Source organism: Centroberyx gerrardi, chromosome 13 (assembly GCF_048128805.1).
Source record: "Centroberyx gerrardi isolate f3 chromosome 13, fCenGer3.hap1.cur.20231027, whole genome shotgun sequence".
Taxonomy (NCBI): Eukaryota; Metazoa; Chordata; class Actinopteri; order Beryciformes; family Berycidae; genus Centroberyx; species Centroberyx gerrardi.
The window spans coordinates 21,410,126-21,431,846 of NC_136009.1; the positions used below are offsets into that span (position 1 = coordinate 21,410,126).

Below are 21,721 nucleotides of genomic sequence, written 5' to 3' on the forward strand. Positions count from 1 at the left end.
AATAGATGCTACAGCTAAAAGTCTAATGTCTGCATGCCAGCTATTACAGTAGTCTACTACAAATTAAGGACTTTTACTGCCAGCAGCACAGACTCAGTCACTCATAAATATATATTTTGTCTGTAAAATATATTACCATTAAGATCTTTCTTTCTTCCTTTCTTCCTTTCTTTCTTTCTTTCTTTCTTTCTAGCCTATGAATAAATCAATATGCTGACAGTAGCCAAGTTATGTTTGGGACAATTTGGGGCTCTTTGTTAGGCTGATTGTTAGGAAACGGTTAGGAAGCGCTTAGGCTAAAACCTGCCTCTGAAAGAAGACCACTTATTTTATGAATTTGTCAACTTTATGACCTATACAGCCTAATCGTTTTTTGTGTGTGACCATGATCGATTTCCCCTCAAATGCAGAGAAGCAAGACTCTTACTGCTGATACCAAATATGTCTTTGTCTGCTCTAATGACAAAGAACTGGCTGATTTGAAAGTGGACCCATAATTTGTCTGAATTTTCTAAATGAGGTTTAGTCTATAAAGGTGCTATCAATTCCAAATCAAAAAACGTCCCCTGATTCCCTGAAAACCAGCCTGGATACACATTTCCATCTTTTATGCAGGCCTCGTTATTTTAATATATGTTTAATTTTATTCTTTTGTTTCACCTCTAACTGTTCAGTGCATTGGCCTTTATTACTGTAACCTGTCCATTTCCAGTCTTATGTAGCCTACTGCACTGGAAAACACTTTGAATTGCATTCACTTGTACGAAAAGTGCTCTATAAATAAAGTGTTTATTGATTAATAGCCTATATAGTATCTTGATTATCTCTCGCGATTCTTTCTGACTAAACTGGCCTGGCATCTTGTTCTTGCTATGGGAGACAATACTAATAGGAAGAATAATTTAGATCTATAGCTCAGTTGCTTAATTTCAGTGATACACCCCTTTAATTAAATCCGTATCCTATAATCAAATCAGCATGTGTCTCGCTTTGAAATTCTCTTCTGACGCGTCACATTTGTTTAGCAGACAGACTCGGGAATTTCTCACACAAGGCTTAAAATTTATATCCTCTTTTTTTTAATTGATATCATATTTATAGCCTCATATTACACCATAACCATATGAGGTAGTGTCAGTCACCCAGATGAAACCTATACAAGAGGATAACACACATTCTGCTGCCTGTCCAGACCCAGCAGACTGTGATGTGGTGAAATCCCTGCTCGGCTGTGGAAGGTCCTCCCGCACTGCGAGCGGTGCTGTGTCAAGGTTTTTTATTGCCTGGTGTTGTATACCGTCTGTTTTTATCTCCATTTTAGACAGTCCTGACGCATTAGTACATGACTGTGACAATGTGCCGGGGTACGGTCAGCTCCTGACGGGTCATGTCTCCCAAAACCAGGCAGGTAACGCCGACAAGAGGTGAATGATTGTGCATGCATAAAGCGACGTCCGAGCACAGGACCAGACTGAAGGGGAAATGATACCCAGATTTTGGCCGCTGAATGCATTACGCTGATATTTCCTAAATTATGAACAGTATATTTCAGCTATGACTGATTTTATGGTCGTTCGGGGTATAGGGGGAATATTCTGCCTGCTTTAATTGGAAATAGGCGGCGATGCAGCAAAAGACCATCAATATTCCAAGCTGCTGCGCTTGTAAACGACAAATGTTTAGCCGAATGAAATATGCCATAGATTTTTTTTATTAAACCTCAAGGCTAGCTCTTTGCCATTTCTTTTATTAAAAATATGTTTTGCTCATATCTTCAGCAGGCTTTTGTCAGCAGTTGGAAAGAAAAACTACAGCATTGTAGCATCATAGCACCGCTGTCTGTTATTTGTAGTCCCTTTACAGATGTGTGTGTGTGTGTGTGTGTGTGTGTGTGTGTGTGTGTGTGTGTGTGTGTGTGTGTGTGTGTGTGTGTGGTACAGTAGGCTAGCCTTTACAAACCAGGGAGTTTTGTGAATTCAAATTCATCGTGAGGACATTAGCCTAGTTAATTCATCATGCTTTCATATGCTTTCCATTTTCAAAGGTTACAGTGGACACACAACAACTCCGTCTCTATTTTTCTTCCTTATTGAGTCCAGTGTTGTTATGATGTTATCATAATTTGTTACAATGTTGTGATCTAACTTGTGATCTGTATATTTTGATTCATTACTATCGGTTAGGCTTGTTGCAATTAAATGCCCAAGCTCAAGAATGAGTTTAATCTGCCAATTGTTCAAAATAAAACAGGTTATAGCCTGAGTATTACTTAGCTTACTTAATAAGCTCACTTGCCTAAATTTAAATGATTCATTTTAATACTTTTAAAAAGGACATGAACTTTTCCAAAAAGACAAACATAAAAAGGAAAACGAAATATATTGTATATATTTCGATTGGCCTCATTATTACACGTAGGCTAACATATATGCGGAGGTGAAAATTGAAAGGATCACTTTGACCAGTCAATTATAGCCCATATATTTAAACTTGTATCTTTTACATCATAGTCTAATGCTAGTATAAATATTAGGCTATAGGATAGTCAGGCGTCCATTGTTAGTGTTGTTTATTTTAATGCTGTTCTATGGATGGATGATGATGCTCTTAATTTATGACTCTTGCGTCTTGCGCTATAGGCCTGTGTAGCCTACTTTTGCGTATTTAATTTATATATATTTTTATGTTTGTTTTATGCATCTGGCTACAAGGAGAATTTCCCCTCGAGGACCACAAGGTTGAATTGAATTGCATTGAATTGAAAGACAAAAGTTTGTTCCTCTCCTTCACAGTCGAACTAATGAAATTACATAACTACATCATTTAGCCCATGCAGTTTAATATGCAGGCTTTCAAACAAAATGCATGGACAAAAATGATTTTATCGGTTATGCCCAAAATATCACTCAACTGTTTTTTAGCCTATATCTTAACCTATAAATTTAAGCAGGTCGGAATGGCCTAAATTAGTTACTGGTCTTTCAAACCTATCGAAAATGTACTGAGAAGCAAATAAAGCAATTAAAATAAGGCCAGAGAGCTATCTTATATTCATAGTCCAATTAAAATGCACCAGTTATGCATTATGCATAGTTTAGCACAGGGTGTCGAATCATGAAATAGCCTTGAATCTTATCGGATTGTGTTTTGTTCAACGCTTTGAATGTAAAGCCAAGTTGATTTTTTTCAGCACAGGTCATAGAAAAACCAGCGATTTACGATTTACACCCACATGTCATCATGGACAGATGTTATCCATGTGCTATTCCTATATATATCTATAGCTATTCCTGCTCAACGTACATTAAAGTAACATTATTCAACATTATTATAACATAAAGAAACATCATTATCACACAAAAATTGGGTGTTTTGGTTTTGTTTCATATTAGCCTGACATTGAAATCTTATGAGGGTTAGGGTTAACAACCCAACAACTATTCATCATTATAAGATCTAACTGCTGCTGTAGCTCTCTTTATAGATTCAGCTGACTGAAGGCTATTGCTGCAGCATTGGCTTGCCTTGAACCTTTGAACATGAACTGCAGCTGAGTGATGGCTGAGAAAATTAGACAGTTAAACATCTCTCAAATAAAGTAGATGGTGCTATTTTGTTTAACTGCTTGCTGTTAATTAAGGTCCTTTTTATCTCCACAGTTTTCCTATTACTGATTCTGTGTGACCTGGGAGATGGATAGGCAGAGCCCAGGAGAGAAGGAGGCAGACACTAATAGGACTGTTGCCGCCACCACCCCCACCACATCAGCTGTCATCGCCATGGCAACAGCCAGCTCCAGCAACCCCACGTGCACCCAGGCGCCCTCTGCTACGCTGAGCATTGTCCCACCCGACAGACAGGCAGTCCAGGTAATAGACAGACTCCTGTACCTCTGCAGGCGCTGTTTGACCCGACAGGCAGGCAGGCAGGCCAGGTGATAGATGGTCCCATGTACCTCTCTGAAAATTGTCCCACTTGAAAGGGAGGTATTCCAGGCATTAGACAATCCCCTGTACCTCTGCAGGCATTGTTTCACCCAACAGGCAGGCAGGCAGGCAGGTAAGAGATTGATGCCTCTTTGTACCTCTGTGTGCACTGACCAACCCGAAAAGACAGGCAGTCCAGGAAATACACAGTCCTCTTTGCCTTTCTGAGCATTTTCTCACCAGATAGGCACACAGTCCAGGTAAGAGCCTGATACAAAAAAGCAATCCCATGGCACTGATTTTTTTTTCATTCCAAAACGAAATATCCTCCATTTTAAAAAAGGTGATTCCCACTCTTACAAAATAGCTGATTGCACAAAAGTGAATCAAATTATAGTTATTTTTAAAGGATAGTAGGTCACTTAAAATTACATAAAATTACAGCTCCTTTTACAAAGTGGATCCTCTATATTTTAGAAATATTGCATGACTAACTTCAGATAATTATAATTTTTCCAACATACATATTTAGCGTTTTGTAAATTAACTCTTCAATTATTTCATTTGTCAGTGAAGTGATAAAGTAATAAGACTGTGGACCAAGCTAAATAATGGTAGCCTTGTGTTGTAATGGATTGCAGTTGCATTAATAATGGGCTTGTTGTGGTTGCTGTGTGATGCCAACAGGTGATCCAGCAGGCCATCCACAGACCTCAGAGCATGGCAGCCCAGTACCTGCATCAGATGTACGCAGCCCAGCAGCAGCACCTCATGCTGCAGACAGCGGCCCTGCAGCAGCACCAGCACACACCGCATCTGCAAAGCCTGGCCACCATACAGCAGGTCAGAGGGTGTGTGTGTGTGTGTGTGTGTGTGTGTGTGTGTGTGTTTTGTGTGTATGCACATCATCATCATGCACATGAGTCTATGTATGTACAAGCATCTAGAATCATTTAGATGTGAATGACAGGGTGTGTGTGAGAGACAAATTGATAACGTTTTTGTTTATCACTGTGCCATTATGAATGTGGCGTCTTCCCAATGCTTTTCAGGCTTCCCTCTTAGGTCGCAGACAGTCACCCTCATTGCCTTCTTCATCCAATGGCAGCTTGCCGCAGCCTCCTGGTGTGTCCCAAAACTCAGTAAGTATTCTTGTTATATATATAAACTGTCTGTCTCTTTTTTCTGTCACTCTTCATCGCTCCCTCTTGAATCCAGATCACCTTACCAGCCTCTCCAGTAACAGCCCAGCTGATTGGCCGAACCCAGGCTTCCAGCTCCACTGCTGCAGGGAGTACCATATCCCAGCAGGCCATGCTCCTAGGGAATAGACCAGCCAACTGTAACCAAGCTCAGATGTACCTTCGCACTCAGATGGTACATGCTTTTCAAATATCTCAAGCTGCTGGTCATACTTATTATTTGCACTGCTGCTAAAAACCGTATTGCCTGTTTGCCCTTTTGCACTGCATGTGTTTCCTGTCTTTTTTCTGACGCACACTTTCTTGATTTTAAACCAACTTGCCTCCTGTCTTTCCCTCTTCTTCTCCTTTCTCCTGTTAGCTTATTCTAACTCCTGCAGCCACAGTGGCTGCAGTTCAATCAGACCTCCCTGCTGTCACCTCCTGCTCCTCTCTGCCCCCCTCCTCTCAGGTATAAAGTTTTCCAGGCACCACATGATAATAGATGATAATAGTCCCTGCATGGCACAAGGCTGCAGTATTAAATGCCTCAGAAATTAAAGAAAAAATAAAAGATATATGGTGAATAAACAAGTGAGAAGTAAAAATGTGACATAGGATTTTGCTGCATGCTAGCGGAGCCATAAAGCATGGAAATAATGTTACTTGCAACTTGCATTAAAGTTGCTCTGTGTGAAGCCAAGCCTAACGTAGGGCTCTTATAACCGAGGCCTAATATACACTTACCTTGTGTAGTGTAAAAATGACTCTCCGGGTGTGTTCAGGTCCAGAACCTGGCTGTGCGTGCCCATCTACCCGGGGCTCTAGCCACAGCCCAGAGCGTCCTTCTGAAGCCCTCCTCCCAGGCCCAGGCCCTCACTTCGGCCACCGCCTTGTCCAAGATGTCCATCTGTGCCCTCAAGGCCAACCAGCAGACTGACGCCTCAACAGAAACAGGACCCGAGGTGAGGCCGGCCGATGTCACCCGGCTCGCCTCAGGGCCTCAGATTGTAGCCCCAGGTGAGTAAAGATTGGACTGTACAATCTTATGTTTTAAAGGAGAGCTCTCTAAAAAGTTGGGTTCTGAGACGATTTCAGACTTAGGTAGCCAATAACAGGATCTGTGGTGTGTAAGGTGGGTTCAAGCTCAGTTTGTTAAAGACGCAGTTTGTGGGTTGTTCCTCTGCTGGGTGTTTTCTGTTGGCATGTTATCTCCAACAGTTGCTTGCTAGCTACTAATCATCTTCTGGTTAAACAATGACAATGTTTATGTGGGAGAGAGACACATTGTCTAGACACGTTATCTGCTGTGAATTGGCAAATCAATGTTCTAGGTGACAAGATTTTCACAAAGCAGACTCCAAGGTCGAGTGAGAAGATAGCATCCAGGAGAATGAGGCTAGCCAGTCACTGCCAGAGACACCGGGAGCTCCCAGCCAGCAAACTGGTGCTGTGGGAGCCAACACACAGGCATCGATCACGAGGGCGTCCCACACCAACGTACGTGGACGTACTAAAGAAAGATGCAGGGACGGAAAATACTGGCGAGCTAGCCAGATGCATGGAGGATCGAGATGACTGGAAACGCCGCTGGAGGGCTTGTCCAAGGACGACCTAATTGATTGAGACTCTTCCATTGATCGCTTTCAGATCTTGAAAATATTTTAAAGCTAAAAATGTTGCATAAACATTTTTCATGTTTGACATCAGGGTGAACGTTTCCTCTAATGATTGAATGCAAAATTTTTTAGTTTTGCCAGAGATTCTTCTTGCTATCTTGGCCTAGACTCCTTGATGAGGGTGATGTTAGCCAAAACATGTTGGCTTTACTATTCAATTTTGTTCATTAACTGCTCACCAAGTTTAGTAGATTTTCTTTTCATTTTGTCCAGTTCAGTTTTTAATTCAAGCACCTTGGGAGAACTGCAAGGTTGCGACAGATCTTGTACTAGTTTTGTTTATTTGTTTGTTCTTTTTTCCCCTCATGTCTATCTATGCATCACCATACCAGCAGCCTACTCTCCAGTGCAGCCCCATGCTCTGGTCAAGCAGCAGCTGCCCTGTCCTCCCAGCCAGCGGGGGGCGCACCACCAGCTCATCCTTCAACAGGCCGCAGGAGGAACTCCCAGCCACCGACAGCTCCAGCCGATCGCCCTGAGAGTTGCACCCCAAGAAACCAATTCCAACCCCCTTCCCCTGTCAATCAAAAGACTGGCCACTCCCACCCCTGCCACCACCCACACACAATCCAGCAACAACCCCCCAGCCCCTTCTTCTTCCTGTGTCACCAGTGTGTTTGCGTCATCAGCTCAGACCTCAACTCCAGCTCCCACCTCTCAGCCACAGCCGCCTCCTCTGGTGGCCGCTCCCCAGCGACGGACCTCCTTCCCCCAGGTGCAGAACCAGCCTCCGCCTCCTCCTCCACCCCTGGTTCTCCCCAGGTTGCCCCAGAACCCCCCAGCCTCCCTCCAGAGGTTATCCCTGCACTCAGTCCAGGCCCTGGCAGTCCAGTCAGGCCGGGTTCTGCTGACGGAGCAGGAGCTGCCTGTGGCCGAGGCCCTGGTCCAGATGCCCTACCAGAACCTCCCGCCTCCTCAGACGGTGGCCGTTGATCTGAAGGTGCATCCGGTCAGGCGCACCGAAGCTCCGTCGGTGAGTCGCCAGGTGCCACTTTGCCGTGTGGAGATGCATCGTCCATTCTCATAAAGTCTTGACCAAGGTTTTGTTGTGGTTTGTATTTCAGTCAACGCAAACATGCAAAGTGAACGGACTGAGGTCAGAGGAGAGGAAAGAGGAACGTCTTCCCAGTCCACAGAGAGACGGGATCCCTTCACCTCCCACCATGTCTCCTAGAGAGAATGGCACAGGTATAAGTAAAACAAGTTAATTAACTTCTTATTTCCCCAAGGGGATAATTAAAGTTTCTTCTCATCTCATTTTATCTTATAAGATGAGATGAATGCAACAGAATACAATACAATACAATACAATACAATCAATACAATACACAACACAATACAACACAATACATTACAGTACTATTTACTTCTCAGGTTCATCTGGTATTATCAAGTTCTGTGAAATGAATGTCCTCCCTTGCTAACGCTACACATCCTCCTCACTGGCTCTCTGTGTTTTTCATGCCTCCTGCTACTATCCAGCTGCGATGGGTTTGTCCTGCGTCCCGTCCAGTCGCTCAATGATCCGGTCAGCAGAAGTGGAAGAGCCCTCCTCCCTCGTCACCAGCAGCACCAGCAGCAGCATCCCCCCTCCTCCACCTCCTCCTCTTCCTCCTCCCCTCCTGCCTGCCGCGGTAAGAGGCCTCGGCCAGCCCCCCTCAGCCCCCGCCAGCCTCCCAGGGAGCCCTGACAGCCTCCTTAGACCCCACATCCTCACACACCTCATAGAGGGCTTCGTCATCCGAGAGGGCCTGGAGCCGTTCCCGGTATGTCCGCCGGAGGGGCGACAGTGGCAGTAGTCTGTCAGGCCACCAGGGGGCCGCAGTCACAGGTGGATGTTTTAGTTAAAGGAAAATCCATCCTGAAACACTTTAACACTATTGGCAATGTACCATGCACTTCTGGGCCTATTGTCTTGTTTGGTGGTGTATTTTTCTTATTACTGGCCAAACGTAGATGACCTGATGTCACGTTCGACAGTCAGACAGGGAGAAATCCATCATAGAAGACGCAGAGAGACCACTTTCAGACATGCATTTTGAGTAAAGGATGCTTTTTCTCAAGTGGAAAACTCGCTCTCTTGCTCTCACTATTCCTATCACTATTGCTCTCTCCACCAATAAATATAACACACAGCTGAATGCAACAAGTTCACGCCAGTTCTCTGGGTGGTTGAAAATCGTTCTGGGAAATGTAGGAAATCACTAACTGAAGTAGAAGGAGACAAAGCAGTTGAGGGACGGTGGGTACACCAAAAGAGTAACTCCTGGATTGTATTGAACATCACAGATTGATGATGTCTAACAGTGTGAGAGTATCAGAGGGTGGAGTTTTCCTTTAAGCACTACTATCTTGTCATCCATTCTCACCAAAGGAAGAGGGCAGGCTGGAAAGCAGGCACGCCCTCCGCTCACAGGCTGACAAACCAAGTGCCACAATGTGATAAAACATACAACATGAATCAATTATTACTCAGCAAATATTAACTACAGATTGTATTACTGCTATTTGTAACCAATTTGCTGTAATCCCAAATGACACACGTAAACAGTTACCCCCCAACTTTGTCTAGACATTATTCTCGTCTTTCTGCATCATTATGGAAGATTTTACTTCTCTGAATGCCCCCCTCGGTGTAGGTGGGCCCGTCCTCGCTGTTGGCGGACCAGCAGGCCACACTTCCTGACTCCCAGGAGATTCGGACCAATGGGGACGCAGAGCCTGAGGACAGCCCGCTGGAGGCTGAGCAGTCAGATTCAACAGACTCAGAGATGGAAAATGATGCCCCTACAGCAGATGGTGAGGGACCCGTGTGTGTGTGTGTGTGTGCGTGTGTGCGTGTGTGTGTGTGTGTGTCCATGCATGTGTGTGTCTAACAGCTGGTCCTCTAAAATTGCAGAGCCGCGGGAGAGTGTGGCAGACGTGCTGCAGTGTGAGTTCTGTGGGAAGCGAGGTTATGTTCACACCTTTCTGCGCTCCAAACGCTTCTGCTCCATGACTTGTGTCAGAAGGTAAAACCACTCACACACTGAGCTGTGATCAGGGCGGGGCGATAATTCAATATTATCGATTATCGTCTTTCAGTGGAATCATATGGTGATGATATTTTGGGTGATTTTGGGACATCGTGGCACGCAATTCTGCCATCTAAATTGATGAAAACTAGCAAATTTTATTTAAAAACTCAGATTATTTAACATGTGATTTTGCATACATGAGCCATATTGTGATATATATCAATAAAAATCCTTATGATTATCGTGATATTGATTTCAACCATATTGCCCAGCCCTAGCTGTGATTACTAAAAGTTGCTGGTTCAAATTCCCCACACTGGCTGGGAAAATCTGGGTAAAGAGAATGAGAAACACTCTGGTCCCTCAACAACTGAAGGTTCCCTTGAGCAAGGCACTTAACTCCCAGTTGCTCCAGCGGAGCGGCTGTGGCTGGCAGCTCTCAGGTGTGAATCTGGGTAACTTTATGAATGTGAAGCAAGGTGTTGCTGAAAAAGAGCAAACCCTCCAAGACAATAAACTGAACTGCCGTCTGCATCGGTGGTGGAGGAACACATCATCTGACATCTGGATCCCATTGAGCTCCATTTGTGTCAAAAGAGAAAGTCTAAGTGTATAATTACTCCCAGGTTTCCCTCTCTGGCCCTGCAAGCAGGCATCAAAGACAGGAGAGCTTTGAGTCCAGATGCAGACCATCAGAGAATACCCAATGGCAAATGCCTGTCTAACCGTCCTCACTCAGCATACAGAGGAAAGTCAGATCTCAAAGGGCTTTTGGGCTTTAAGAAAGATTGATATCACGTGGCTTTTATTCACTGGATTATGCCGCCTCAGCTTACTGAGCGCCGTGCCATCACTGTACAAATTTGATAGTCTGTGGCGGAGGAAATGTACAAATCAACTGCCTTAATCATTTTCCCTCCCTCTCTCCGCCTCTCTCTCTCTCTCCGTTCAGGTTCAGTGTGAGCTGCACCAAGCGCATCACCATGTTGAGAGCCGGTCGCTGGGGTCACAGGCCGATGGGCAGGAGGGGCCGACCCCCCGGCCGGGTCAACGGGGCCTCCAGAGAGCTTTTCCTCAGACAGGTCAGATAGCAGCACGGACCTGAATCATATAGTATGGGAGAATGCAGAAGTGCTGATGGGGTCATTGGTCTTAAGACAGGGAACAGGCACATTTGACAGAAACAGAGCTGTGGAGAAGACACTTGGCTTGTGAAGAAACTTCCAAAATTGTATAAAAAAAGCACAGTACTCCAAAAACACAGGATCAATAGGCCTCATATCTACAGAGGGCTCTGGCCTAAAACTATTGGCTGCTTACAAACACACTTCATGTTGTTATTTCACCCTCAAAATCTTTTAGTCCAGAATGGAGATGTCATTCTGTCACCCACATGGAATTCTAAATTGACTGTAAACTACACCCAAACCCTCATTACAAATGACAATCAGGGTTTCGATATAGGTTTTTGAAGGCCAATACTGACACCATTCTTTTGAAGACTGAAGCAGCCAATAGTCAATGTTTTGTATCAATATTCACTATCATTAAATTTGACCATTTTCATAAAAAAAAAATTACACAAATTCAGTGTTTCCCCCAGAATTGTATTCTTGTCAGGGTGTTAAAGCCTCTGAAACAGTACTTAGTCTGCCATTTGATGCTAAAACTCTCCATTGAGACTAAAAAAATGTATTCAGGGTTAAAAAATGTATTAATACAGAAAATATGGAGACTGTTTTTCTGTGGCTGTGTTCAGGGAGGAACCTCCATCATATCTGATATCCGATATTCAACAGAAGGTCAATCGGTCTAACCCCAATCACGATAGATGTTCTGAGACGGTTGTCATCGTGCTCCACAGGCCCACGGGTCATTTGTCTCTGAGGAGGCCCAGCGAGGCTCACCGAGGGAGGGGGAGGAGGAGGAGGAAGACGAGCCTCTGATCCCCATGACCACCAGGCTGCGCAGGCAGGCAGAGCGGGAGCGAGAGAGGGAGCAAGTGCAGGAGAGAGAGAGGGAGCAGGAGCGGAGGATGACAGAGACACTCAGCGGCTCCGACAGAGAGGAAGACCTCTGCTGTCCGTCCCAGTGGAACGTGGAGCAAGTCTTCTCCTACATCAACTCCCTGCCAGGTACCAGTGTGACAGCCGCACAGATTTCACTCCCACATCTGTCACTGAAAAGCACACAAGTCAGCAAATACGGCTGCATACTGTGCATCAGGGTGGGAAATTAAGTCAGGCTCGAGGCAAACATGCAGCTGAAAGGTCAGAAAATGTCCCTGATAGGTCAGACAATGTACAAAGAGATTAAATGTGCAAAAAATGTCCTTAGGGGCAAAACAGATTTGGAAGAGAAATACAGCTTAGTGTTCATCAACTGAATCACAATTTCCACAAGTGGTACGAGATTCTTGTTTTTTTTTATTTTGCCTCTTTGGTGCTAAGCGCTCATTGCTGTGGTGTTTCTGCACTGCACTTCCCAGAGATCATCTGTCAATCAAACAGTGTGTCCAGTGCTGTGACTCTGTCTTTTTCCTTGGATTTTCTGTTGATGCAGTTTGAGTTTCTCTAGGTGGCTGCAGCTCTTTTCTTTGTCTCTTCAGCCATGGTGGCTATCGCTGCTCATGCTAACCAGTTCTTCTTTTATATATTCAAAACAAATTGCTGTTGCTGCCTCCGGGAGCGTAAAGCGCATCACTTCCAATTTTTCCTACAAATGTAAAAGCTTTCATGAACTGGGTATAGGTTGAATCACATATCAATCGGTAATAAATAGTAGCAAAATGGGAATTTGTTTATTTGAAAATGTCATGGATAATTACTTTAATGTGAAGGGTTTTGATGAAGTTGCCATAAATGCTGAAAAATTCCCCCCTAAATTTGGATGGTTTGGGCAGATGAGCCTCCTGCTGTTCACATGGTAAGAAACATGGATTATCTCCTATCCTGCTGTTCACACAGTATGAATAATGTATTAACATGAAATATATATTAAAGTATAAAAAGTCTCGCATGGTGAAGTAAAGCTCATGATGATTGAATGAACAATTCTACACACATCAACATAATATGTCAAAATGAACAGTGGAAGAAGGGATCTAGTGTGCTCTCTTGGCAGGAGCGTTTCAGTACAGTCTCTCTCTCCTGCTCTTTCCCCAGGCGGTCCGGACATCGCCGAGGAGTTTCGCTCCCAGGAAATAGACGGGCAGGCTCTGCTGCTGCTCACAGAGGACCACCTGGTCAGCACCATGAACCTTAAACTGGGACCGGCCCTCAAACTCTGTGCCCACATCAACACTCTGAAGGAGTCGTAGGCAATCCAGCGTTCCCCAGACTGGCTGGGCTGGGTTTGAGCCGAGGCGGACCGGGACAAACACAAACAGAAGGATGGTCTTTCTCATTCTCCGCCTCAGCCGAGACACCTTCATGCTGTCTAAATAATGTGACCTTATTATTTAGATGGGACTTTTGCTTGGATGAAGGCAAGGACTCCTTACAAACTGAGGAAGAGTTGGCTGGACTGAAGTCATTAGTGCACACACACACACACACACACACACACACACTGCAGTTGCATTTCCCTGATACCACTGCCAAGGATTTCACTCCTCAGACCTCATCTGTTCCAGCTGCCAGTTCATCACAGTGGAGGATCAGAGTGCAGTCCACACACACACACACACACACACACACACACACACACACACACACACACTCAAGTGATTTTAATGTAATGATGAACAGTTCTTTGTATCATTCCATTGTAGTGATTGTAGCAATTTGGCTCCAGTCAGCCATTTGTTTCAAAAAGGGTTTTAAAAGTTCTTTGTATCATTTGTAAAAAAAAAAAATAACAAAGAGAACAACTTTGCATTGCATTATTACACAAAAACTTAAAGGATGCTGTACAAACTCAAAGTTTACAAAACAGACGGTTGCCTGTTATCTCAAGGGTGGAATTTGATACATACTCTTATGAGCAGCAAGCAAGCGGTTATTATGAATTATGGAAGCTAATTGATTACAAGGTTGTTTATTATTTATTACTGCCATAATTAATATACAAATAAAACCATCAAAATTGTGTGTTTTGGTTACGTGTCTTTTGGCATAGCTTTCACAGAGGTTGCCAGAAATCCACTTTTAGAGTGTGATGAGTCTGGTTATGAAAATGGATTTTGATGGAAGAGAGTTTTATTAAGTTAAACATGTTTTACTTTTGACATGACTTATAAGGCACACAGACATACAGACACACAGGAATGAACTGAATCAATAGCACCAAATACTACTGCACAGCCATTTACACAAACCACTGATCTAAAAGTGATTTTTTTTAAGTATAAAAAAAAATGGCATTGGTATAAACTCATAAAAATAGCTGAGTTTCTTTTTGATTAATGCTAAGATTTCAGACTAAGCACAGCCATATGAATACAGTTTTGCATATTTGGCTAAATATGAATTCTCAGTTGAACACAGAACAGATACATCAGAGTCGAGCTAGTGAAACTGACAACAAATCTCCTGAGGAAAATAATTTATTCAGAAACAACCTCTTAAAGAGCACAGATTGGCTCTATCTCAGACAGATCTGGAGAGCTGGAGGGAGAAGAGGATCCCTCTTTTATTTATCTGGGGAAAGCTTGCTAAGTGCATGTTTTCTTTTTCCAGATCTACTGCCTTGCTCAAGTGCACCCAGGCAGTAGTTATCGGGGAGGGGAGACCATTAGTTATTCACTCTCCCCTCCAAGATTTTCCTTGCTGGATCGAGGATGCCAACTGGTCGGCTCTGACCTTTAGACCGTTCACTTAGCACAACAGATATTTATATTTCTTGTGTGGTCACTGCTGGGAAATGCACCTCAATTTTCTTTTCAGTATAACACTATGTGTTTCTGTGAACTACCACTAGAGGGCACATGCTTCATACTATGTTTTTTTTTTTTGTTGTTGTTTTTTTACCAGTGCAGAGACAACAGTACTTGAGTTTCTAACTACTTGTAAATATTATTCGACCCAACTCTGGTTCATAGTACTATCCAGTGCTTGTGTTTACAGAACTAAGCCAAGACTAAAGGAGTCCACATGAAATTTTGGAACAAAGACTTGACTGTTGATGTGATAGTAATGTTATCTCTGGCTATGGTCTGTACAGTAGTGGTCATTCAAGTCTAGTGGATGAGATAGTCATAAATATAATTTTTCTTTGGGGAATTCATGCCTCTACTACCTCATACACATCTTACGGAATATCCCCAGTATATTTTTTCAGTCAAAAATATGTCTGGTTCCAACTTCAAAGAGATTCATGTGTCTTTCCTGTATACAAGATCAGATAGATCAACAGACAATACTAGCTTACCAATTTATTAACCCCTGGGGTGAAGTTCATCTTTACAAGGTCTCACCCGCACCATGAAGGTATGTTAATAAGAGACATTTTGTCAAATAAGGGATAATAATAATAATAATAATAATCTCATGACTACACCTTTCCAGGATAAAGTGAGGTTATTTCCCATCAACACAACAATAACTCACAAGTGAGACTCGGCTACAGTGATAAGTTGGTTTATTTGAAACAAACCCAGACAGATAATTTCTCAGTTAAAATTATAGTTCTTGTTTACACCTAGGAGATTGATTAAAATATAGTTTGGAACACTGCTATAATCCTTTAAGTGCAGATGAGTACATTTTTCTACTGACGTACACTATATCATATACTTTCTATGCTAAACATGGGGAATGTGTTGCCTAGATGTAAAACTCACTGGTGGAATGTTTGAAGTGTGCGACGATGGTCTCAATGAAAACATGGAAAACTAACAGAGTTATTAAGAGAAACGGCTTGTTTCCATGCACCCAATTTGGTATACAAGGCTACTGTGCAAAGGTTGTTGTGTTTAAGACATTGAGCAATATCAACATGACAGAAATGTCATTAACGTGATGACAGATGAGGTGCTTGCAGAGGCAATAAGGTAAATCAGTTTACAGGCACTGCAAAGATGAGTTTTACATTCCGTGTCTTTCCTGTATGTTATTGGTTCGTGTTTATTGCTTCCCCTATGGTAGGCTTTCTGTCCCAAAATATAAGAGCATTTTAATGTCGCCTGCAATCAAATCTGAAATGCATGTAATTGGATTTCCGCACAATAAATACCCCTGAATTCTGTGCAAACCTGACATTGTAAGCTGTATATTGTGAGGCAGAGAATTGCCTCACATAACTGGCCAATAGCCTGAGGCAGGAACAAATGAGCAGACATCTATGGCTTTTAAAGCATTTGCCCATTAAGTTAGAATGTAAATTCTTTTGGAAAAATAAATTGGGCTAAAGAAAAGAATTGTGTGTATCGCCACTGTAACCACATTCAGGCAACAGCAAAAAAGGACAATATAAAACAAACAAATGCCTTTAAGTACTTTGCATGACAATCCAATCACTTAGAATCTTTAAGATTATAAATTAATTTATAAAACACAGGAATGGGCATTTTCATGACATTCTCTCGAGCGAACGGGATCAATATAGGGCCACTTTGCTACTTGCTTGTTCTCTCAAGCATGACGTAAAAGGGGTGAAATATTTTTCCCAGAGGGCAGCAGCATAGCTTATGATGACAACTGGCCCACTCGAACCCTGCTGTGTGGCACACATGCAGAGGAAATGGGCAGGAGGAAACTTGAGCGTGAAAATGTCATTGCAGGACCAGCTCACGGCATGCTGAGGCCGTCCCTCTCGACGGATATGGACTTGACCAGCTCCTCCACCCAGCGGACCTCCGACGCCACCTGCTCAGCCAGGACCTCGTAGCGATTCTCCAGGCGGCCAAACTTGCGTTTGAGGGCGTTGGCGGCCAGCATGGCGGCCCGGGCCTCCTCCTGGCTCTGCCTGCGCTGGGCCTGGGTGCGCTGCAGCTCCTGGCGGATGTGGCTCAGGTCGCTGGAGATGCTCTGGTTCTCCTCCTTGTACCAGCCCTCCTTCTCCTCGTATATGGAGAGCAGCGCCGCCACGTCGTCCCGGCACGAGCGCTGGTTGTGCTCTAGGTCCCGCAGGCCTTCCTCCGCTGCCGCGATCTCCTCCAGCACCTGGGAGAAGCGCTCGAAGTTGACGTAAGTGTTGTTGGGCGGCATGCTGGAGTGGGACTTGATGGTGTACTCCTTCAGACGAGTGGTCTTCAGGCGCCGGCGCTCGGGCTTGCGGCCGCTCTCCTCCTGGCGCACGTTCCGCCTCTTAATGACCTGGAGAGGGAGAACAGTTAAGATTTAAAATGAGGATGGGGATTAGATAATGGAAGAGTGAAGTCCATACACTTCAAACTCTGATCATACACTGATCTTCCTCAAGTCAAACATTATGTCCAAAACAAAGTCCGTGAATAAAAAGGTGTATGAATGGAGTTCCTAGTGTGTGGGCTTTACTCTTTTTTTACTGTAAGGTAAGCAGTCCAGCACCTCACCTTAATGTGTACATAAATGTCAATCATCACATCATCAGATATTAACATTTCATGATATCGATAAGGACACTAATGCTGCAAAATACGCACCTTGATCCAGGGATGCTCAAGGCTGTCATCAATAGTCATCCTCTTCCTGCAAAAGAAAATTACCTGTCAGTAAGAAAATGATAAGAATTCAGCTTGCACATGTCTATTTCACTCTCTCCTGGGATGAGATTTGAAAATATCCCTACTTGGGATCCTTGACCAGCAGACGACGTATGAAGTCCTTGGCCAGCTCGCTGGTATTGCTGAAATACTCCTCGTCAAAGTCGTAGTTGACAGCTGAGATGTTGGTCAGGGTCTCCTGCTTGGTCTCTCCCAGAAATGGTGAGGCGCCGCTCAACCTGACGCAGATAGAGGATTTGTGTTAGAAAAAACACATGAATAAGGAGTGAAGTGATTTAGATTTGTACAAATGACATCAGCCAGTCATAATCTGAAACAGTACTCACAGAATGTATGTGATCACGCCGATGCTCCTGCAGACGAGAAGGACCGAACATTAATGGGGATCGTCACACAGATGAGTACACATTTTCACAGGAATAAAACATCATGGACTTACCACATGTCCGCCTCCAGTCCAAGTGGCTCATAGTTGACTATTTCTGGCGCTGTGAAATAAGCGCATAGCAAAGAACGCTTTAATTCAAGCCAGATGTGGAGATCTGAAACGCACTATCTACATTTACGAAGCTAAACATGGGAGAAGATGCTATCACAATAAACTCATCATGGATTTCTAAAGCTGAACTATTTACTGTGTGTATAAATACTGGTGAGGGGAGAAAGGATCTCACCAACAAACTCTGGCGTTCCAAAGATGTTCTTGAACTCATTTCCTGCCTTGATCTGATGAGCGATCCCAAAATCAATCAGCTTGATCCTGGGGTTTGGGACGTTCTTATCCAGCAGCATGATGTTCTCAGGCTGAAAGATAACACAATGCAGCAATACATCATTTGGACATGGATAAAAGGTTTTGATTTACTACAGATATACACAGAGAAGAAGGAAAAAAAAAAGAAAATAACATGCTAGTTGGGTACACACTTATCCGTTGCTCATTGATTCTCAACCAAACGAAAAATTTTTAGATCATCCGCGGTCTAAATATAAAGATCTATTTTGTGTTTTTGTTAGTCTGTCATAATGTTAGCCTTGTCACCTTCTCACATACTTGGGTGTCTCCACTGTCAACAAACTGTAAAATTGTAAAAATTTATAATTTTGTAATGCTAACAGGCATAAAGAGAGACTGATGACCCTATGTTTGATTCCCAAAAAAAGAAAAAACAACTGTCAGAACACAGAAGTACCAGAGACTTACAGCACTACATAAACGTCTGGTAACACGTCAACTGAACTTCTCACTAACACGTTAACTACGACTGTTGGCCCAGTGCTTCAAAAACAAGCCGTCTTCCCCCCCAGAGCGCTGACCTTGAGGTCAAAGTGGGCGATGCGTTTGGAGTGCAGGTACTGAACGCCGTCCAGGATCTGCTTGAGGAACTGGGTGGCCTCCTCCTCGGTCAGAGACTCCTTCTCAGCCAGGAAGTCGAACAGCTCTCCGCCGGACACCAGCTCCAGGATCAGGATCACGTCGGTCTTGTTTTCAAAGATGTCGTGCAGAGTGATGATGTTGCTGTGCTGGATCTCCCGCAGGATGTTGACCTCGCGCTCGATCTCCTCGCGGCTCACCCCCCGCCGGCTGGACGACAGCCGCCGCTTCTTGATGAACTTGGCGGCGTACTCGCAGCCTGAGCTCTTCTCCTTGCACTTCCGGACAATGGCAAACTGTCCGCTGCAGGGACGACATATCAAAAGGGAAGAAAACAAGATTAATACTTCAGGATTCCACTTCGGTTGCCTTAAAAATGAACCTTTTCCCCAACAAAATTATAAGATTAATCATATAGGTCTTCATTTCTGTGACATCTCCCATTATTATATTAAAACAATCTAGCTCAAAACATAAATTCATATCTGAACACATCTTTTGAACTTCCCTCCAAAATGCACATACAATATGGCAGTACCAAAAAAGATGACGTAAACAAAATAAGGACAACACTATTAAGTAGTGGGACAAGCCTGTGTAAATGATGTGAACTGTCTAGTGCTAAAGCTGTTGAGACCAAAAATATTCGTACCACAGAATCGGCCTTTTCTATTGCACATAAACATACTAATATTCATACCCGATTGCTCAACATGGTATTTTTCACACTGTGCTCTTTCATATAGCCTCACACCCTTTTATGCACTTTATAAGATGACTTGTATCTTGTCCTGCAAATATATTTGTTATGTGTATCTGATGTATTTTTGTTATGTTTGGATTATAGGATGGATATCTAAAAGGACTACAAATTGTGAACAAAGAACTACATTTTCCTCTGGGACAATGAGTGGTGCAGCACAGCTGTTTTGTATTCTGCTGATTACAGTTCATTGTGTGTGTTGTATGGCCTGATGAAGGTCAACGAGACCGAAAGCTTGGCGAAATAAAGAAACTCGCATGGATCTAAAGTTGTGCGCAGAAGTTTTGTTCTAACATACTGAAAAAAACAGGTAGTCTATAGCTTTGTCACAAAATGAACACATCAAACACTGGGGTGTGATTCACAAGGCACTGGATAAATAACATTATTGAAACAAGCAACAAGACTAATGTGCAGGTAAGAAAACTGCATTCCATAGCGCATGGCCGTGTAGAGAACTGAATGTTCTGCCATTTAATGTCTGCATACCTTTCTTCCTCAGCACACACACACACACACACACACACTGCCCTCTCATTTAGAGAGACTACACGCCACGGCAGAGGTGGAAAGGCACATTGAGAGGCAGTGATGTCATGCTTTTGCTGCATTACTGCAGAAAAAAAAAATACTTCCATATAAAGATAGGAAGTCAGGATTAATCTATTAAAACTCAATGACTCACAAAGCTCTAGCACAGAGTACAAGTATATACAATATGTTGCTGGAACACTACACATTTTGTTACACTGACGATAGCAGGGGCATCTGATGGATGTTTCCAATAACAATGTCTTCTATCAAAAAAAAAAAAAAGAGTAGAGAATCCTGTAAACATCCGCAGAACTTACCTCCCCAGCTCCTCTCCCATTTCATAATACACTTCAACATCCTCTTGCCTGAAGCCAGCCATGGTTTGCTGACCGGGATGTTGATGAAAGCAATAGCTTGAGTTCCACTGGAGTGAAGAAGAAGATAAAGATATGAACCCAGTGAGGATCAGCAGCAATGAGGTAATGGATATGATATCAACATGACTAAAACACATGCCATACTGGTAGATGCAGAGACTAGGGTCTGAACAAAAGGCAATAATGCCATTTTGTATGACATAGAAATTCACCTTCAACAACCTGGTTGTCTACCCTCCTTATTTGGCCTGAGTCAACACAGCTCAGAGTGTTTTTGAGACTTTCTGGCTGGTGTCAGACCTCTGCATACCAGTCCTACGTACGTCATCTCCTTCCCTGGACCAACCATCTCTGATTCAATTAAAGGGACTGGGATTTAACTAACTAGGCTACCTGGTATTTGACAGTTTAGTCGTTTATACATTGGCGAAATGTTAGTGAACTATAAATAGCACAACACATAGTGACAAAAATAGTTTCGCATATTGATAACTCACTGAGCAGCACTACAAAAGATGCTGAACAGCGACTCCGCCGTCTACAGTACAAGCACAAGCCAGGCAGGCAAGCAGGAGAAACATTTCTCTGAGAACTATCTTTAGCAAAGAGAGCACCATGGACAAGCTTATTGCGAAACAGAAACAGAAACTCGTGTCACAAGTACCTCCTATCAATTTCTTCAAGTTTAAAGGAGCCGAATCAAGAAGAAACACAAGGCATCCTGGCAACGTAGCTACTAAGCAAGGCAGCTAACTATGTGGCTAGCTTAGCTGGTTAGCTAACATATATATACCGGCTTTATGCTGAGTATTACTTCTGTGAAAAAGACATACGATTCATAACACTGGATTATTGACAGCAAGGTATATGTAATATTTTGACAATAACAGCAAATTTTAGTAAATTACCACAGTGGCTAGCTACTTACATTGCGATTGGCTACGAGTGGTGCATTCCTTTCCCCAAGTAGAGTGAATTAAGAATTACCAACTAGTGTCAAGTTAGCCAGAATCAACAACAGGATTTCCGGTCACTTGTTTTTCGAAATAAAAGCCTTAAAAGCGGTGAAGGCCCTAGCGATTGTGTGTAGCCTATCAGAACAGCCGTTTCAATCAGGATTTTCTTGTTTGCTGCCATAATATAATATATTACAATATGATACTAATATAATAATAAATAGCCTATAATATTTCCATGGTTTGACCCTAGTGAAGTAAACAAAAC

At 43.2% G+C, this 21,721-nt stretch overlaps 2 protein-coding genes across 2 annotated transcripts; one reads left to right on the forward strand and one right to left on the reverse strand.

Moving 5' to 3' along the window:
* The first annotated feature begins 3,679 nt into the window (after window positions 1-3,679).
* On the forward strand, window positions 3,680-13,834 carry phc3 (polyhomeotic homolog 3 (Drosophila)). Its single transcript, XM_078287783.1, has 14 exons — window positions 3,680-3,869; window positions 4,614-4,779; window positions 4,992-5,068; window positions 5,145-5,303; window positions 5,490-5,579; window positions 5,893-6,127; window positions 7,119-7,759; window positions 7,851-7,974; window positions 8,269-8,552; window positions 9,426-9,596; window positions 9,697-9,797; window positions 10,756-10,885; window positions 11,668-11,938; window positions 12,968-13,834. Exons 1-14 carry the CDS (start codon window positions 3,693-3,695, stop codon window positions 13,120-13,122), a joined length of 2,781 nt encoding a protein of 926 aa, XP_078143909.1. The 5' UTR covers window positions 3,680-3,692; the 3' UTR covers window positions 13,123-13,834.
* Window positions 13,835-14,030: 196 nt separating this feature from the next.
* Window positions 14,031-21,488, reverse strand: dapk3 (death-associated protein kinase 3). The gene is made up of 9 exons (XM_071909151.2): window positions 21,426-21,488; window positions 20,438-20,544; window positions 18,766-19,126; window positions 18,123-18,252; window positions 17,888-17,936; window positions 17,775-17,801; window positions 17,514-17,666; window positions 17,368-17,413; window positions 14,031-17,059 (listed from the first exon to the last, which is right to left on the reverse strand). The coding sequence occupies exons 2-9, from the start codon at window positions 20,497-20,499 to the stop codon at window positions 16,532-16,534; spliced, it is 1,356 nt and encodes a 451-aa protein (XP_071765252.1). The 5' UTR covers window positions 20,500-20,544; window positions 21,426-21,488; the 3' UTR covers window positions 14,031-16,531.
* Between the last annotated feature and the right edge of the window lie 233 nt (window positions 21,489-21,721).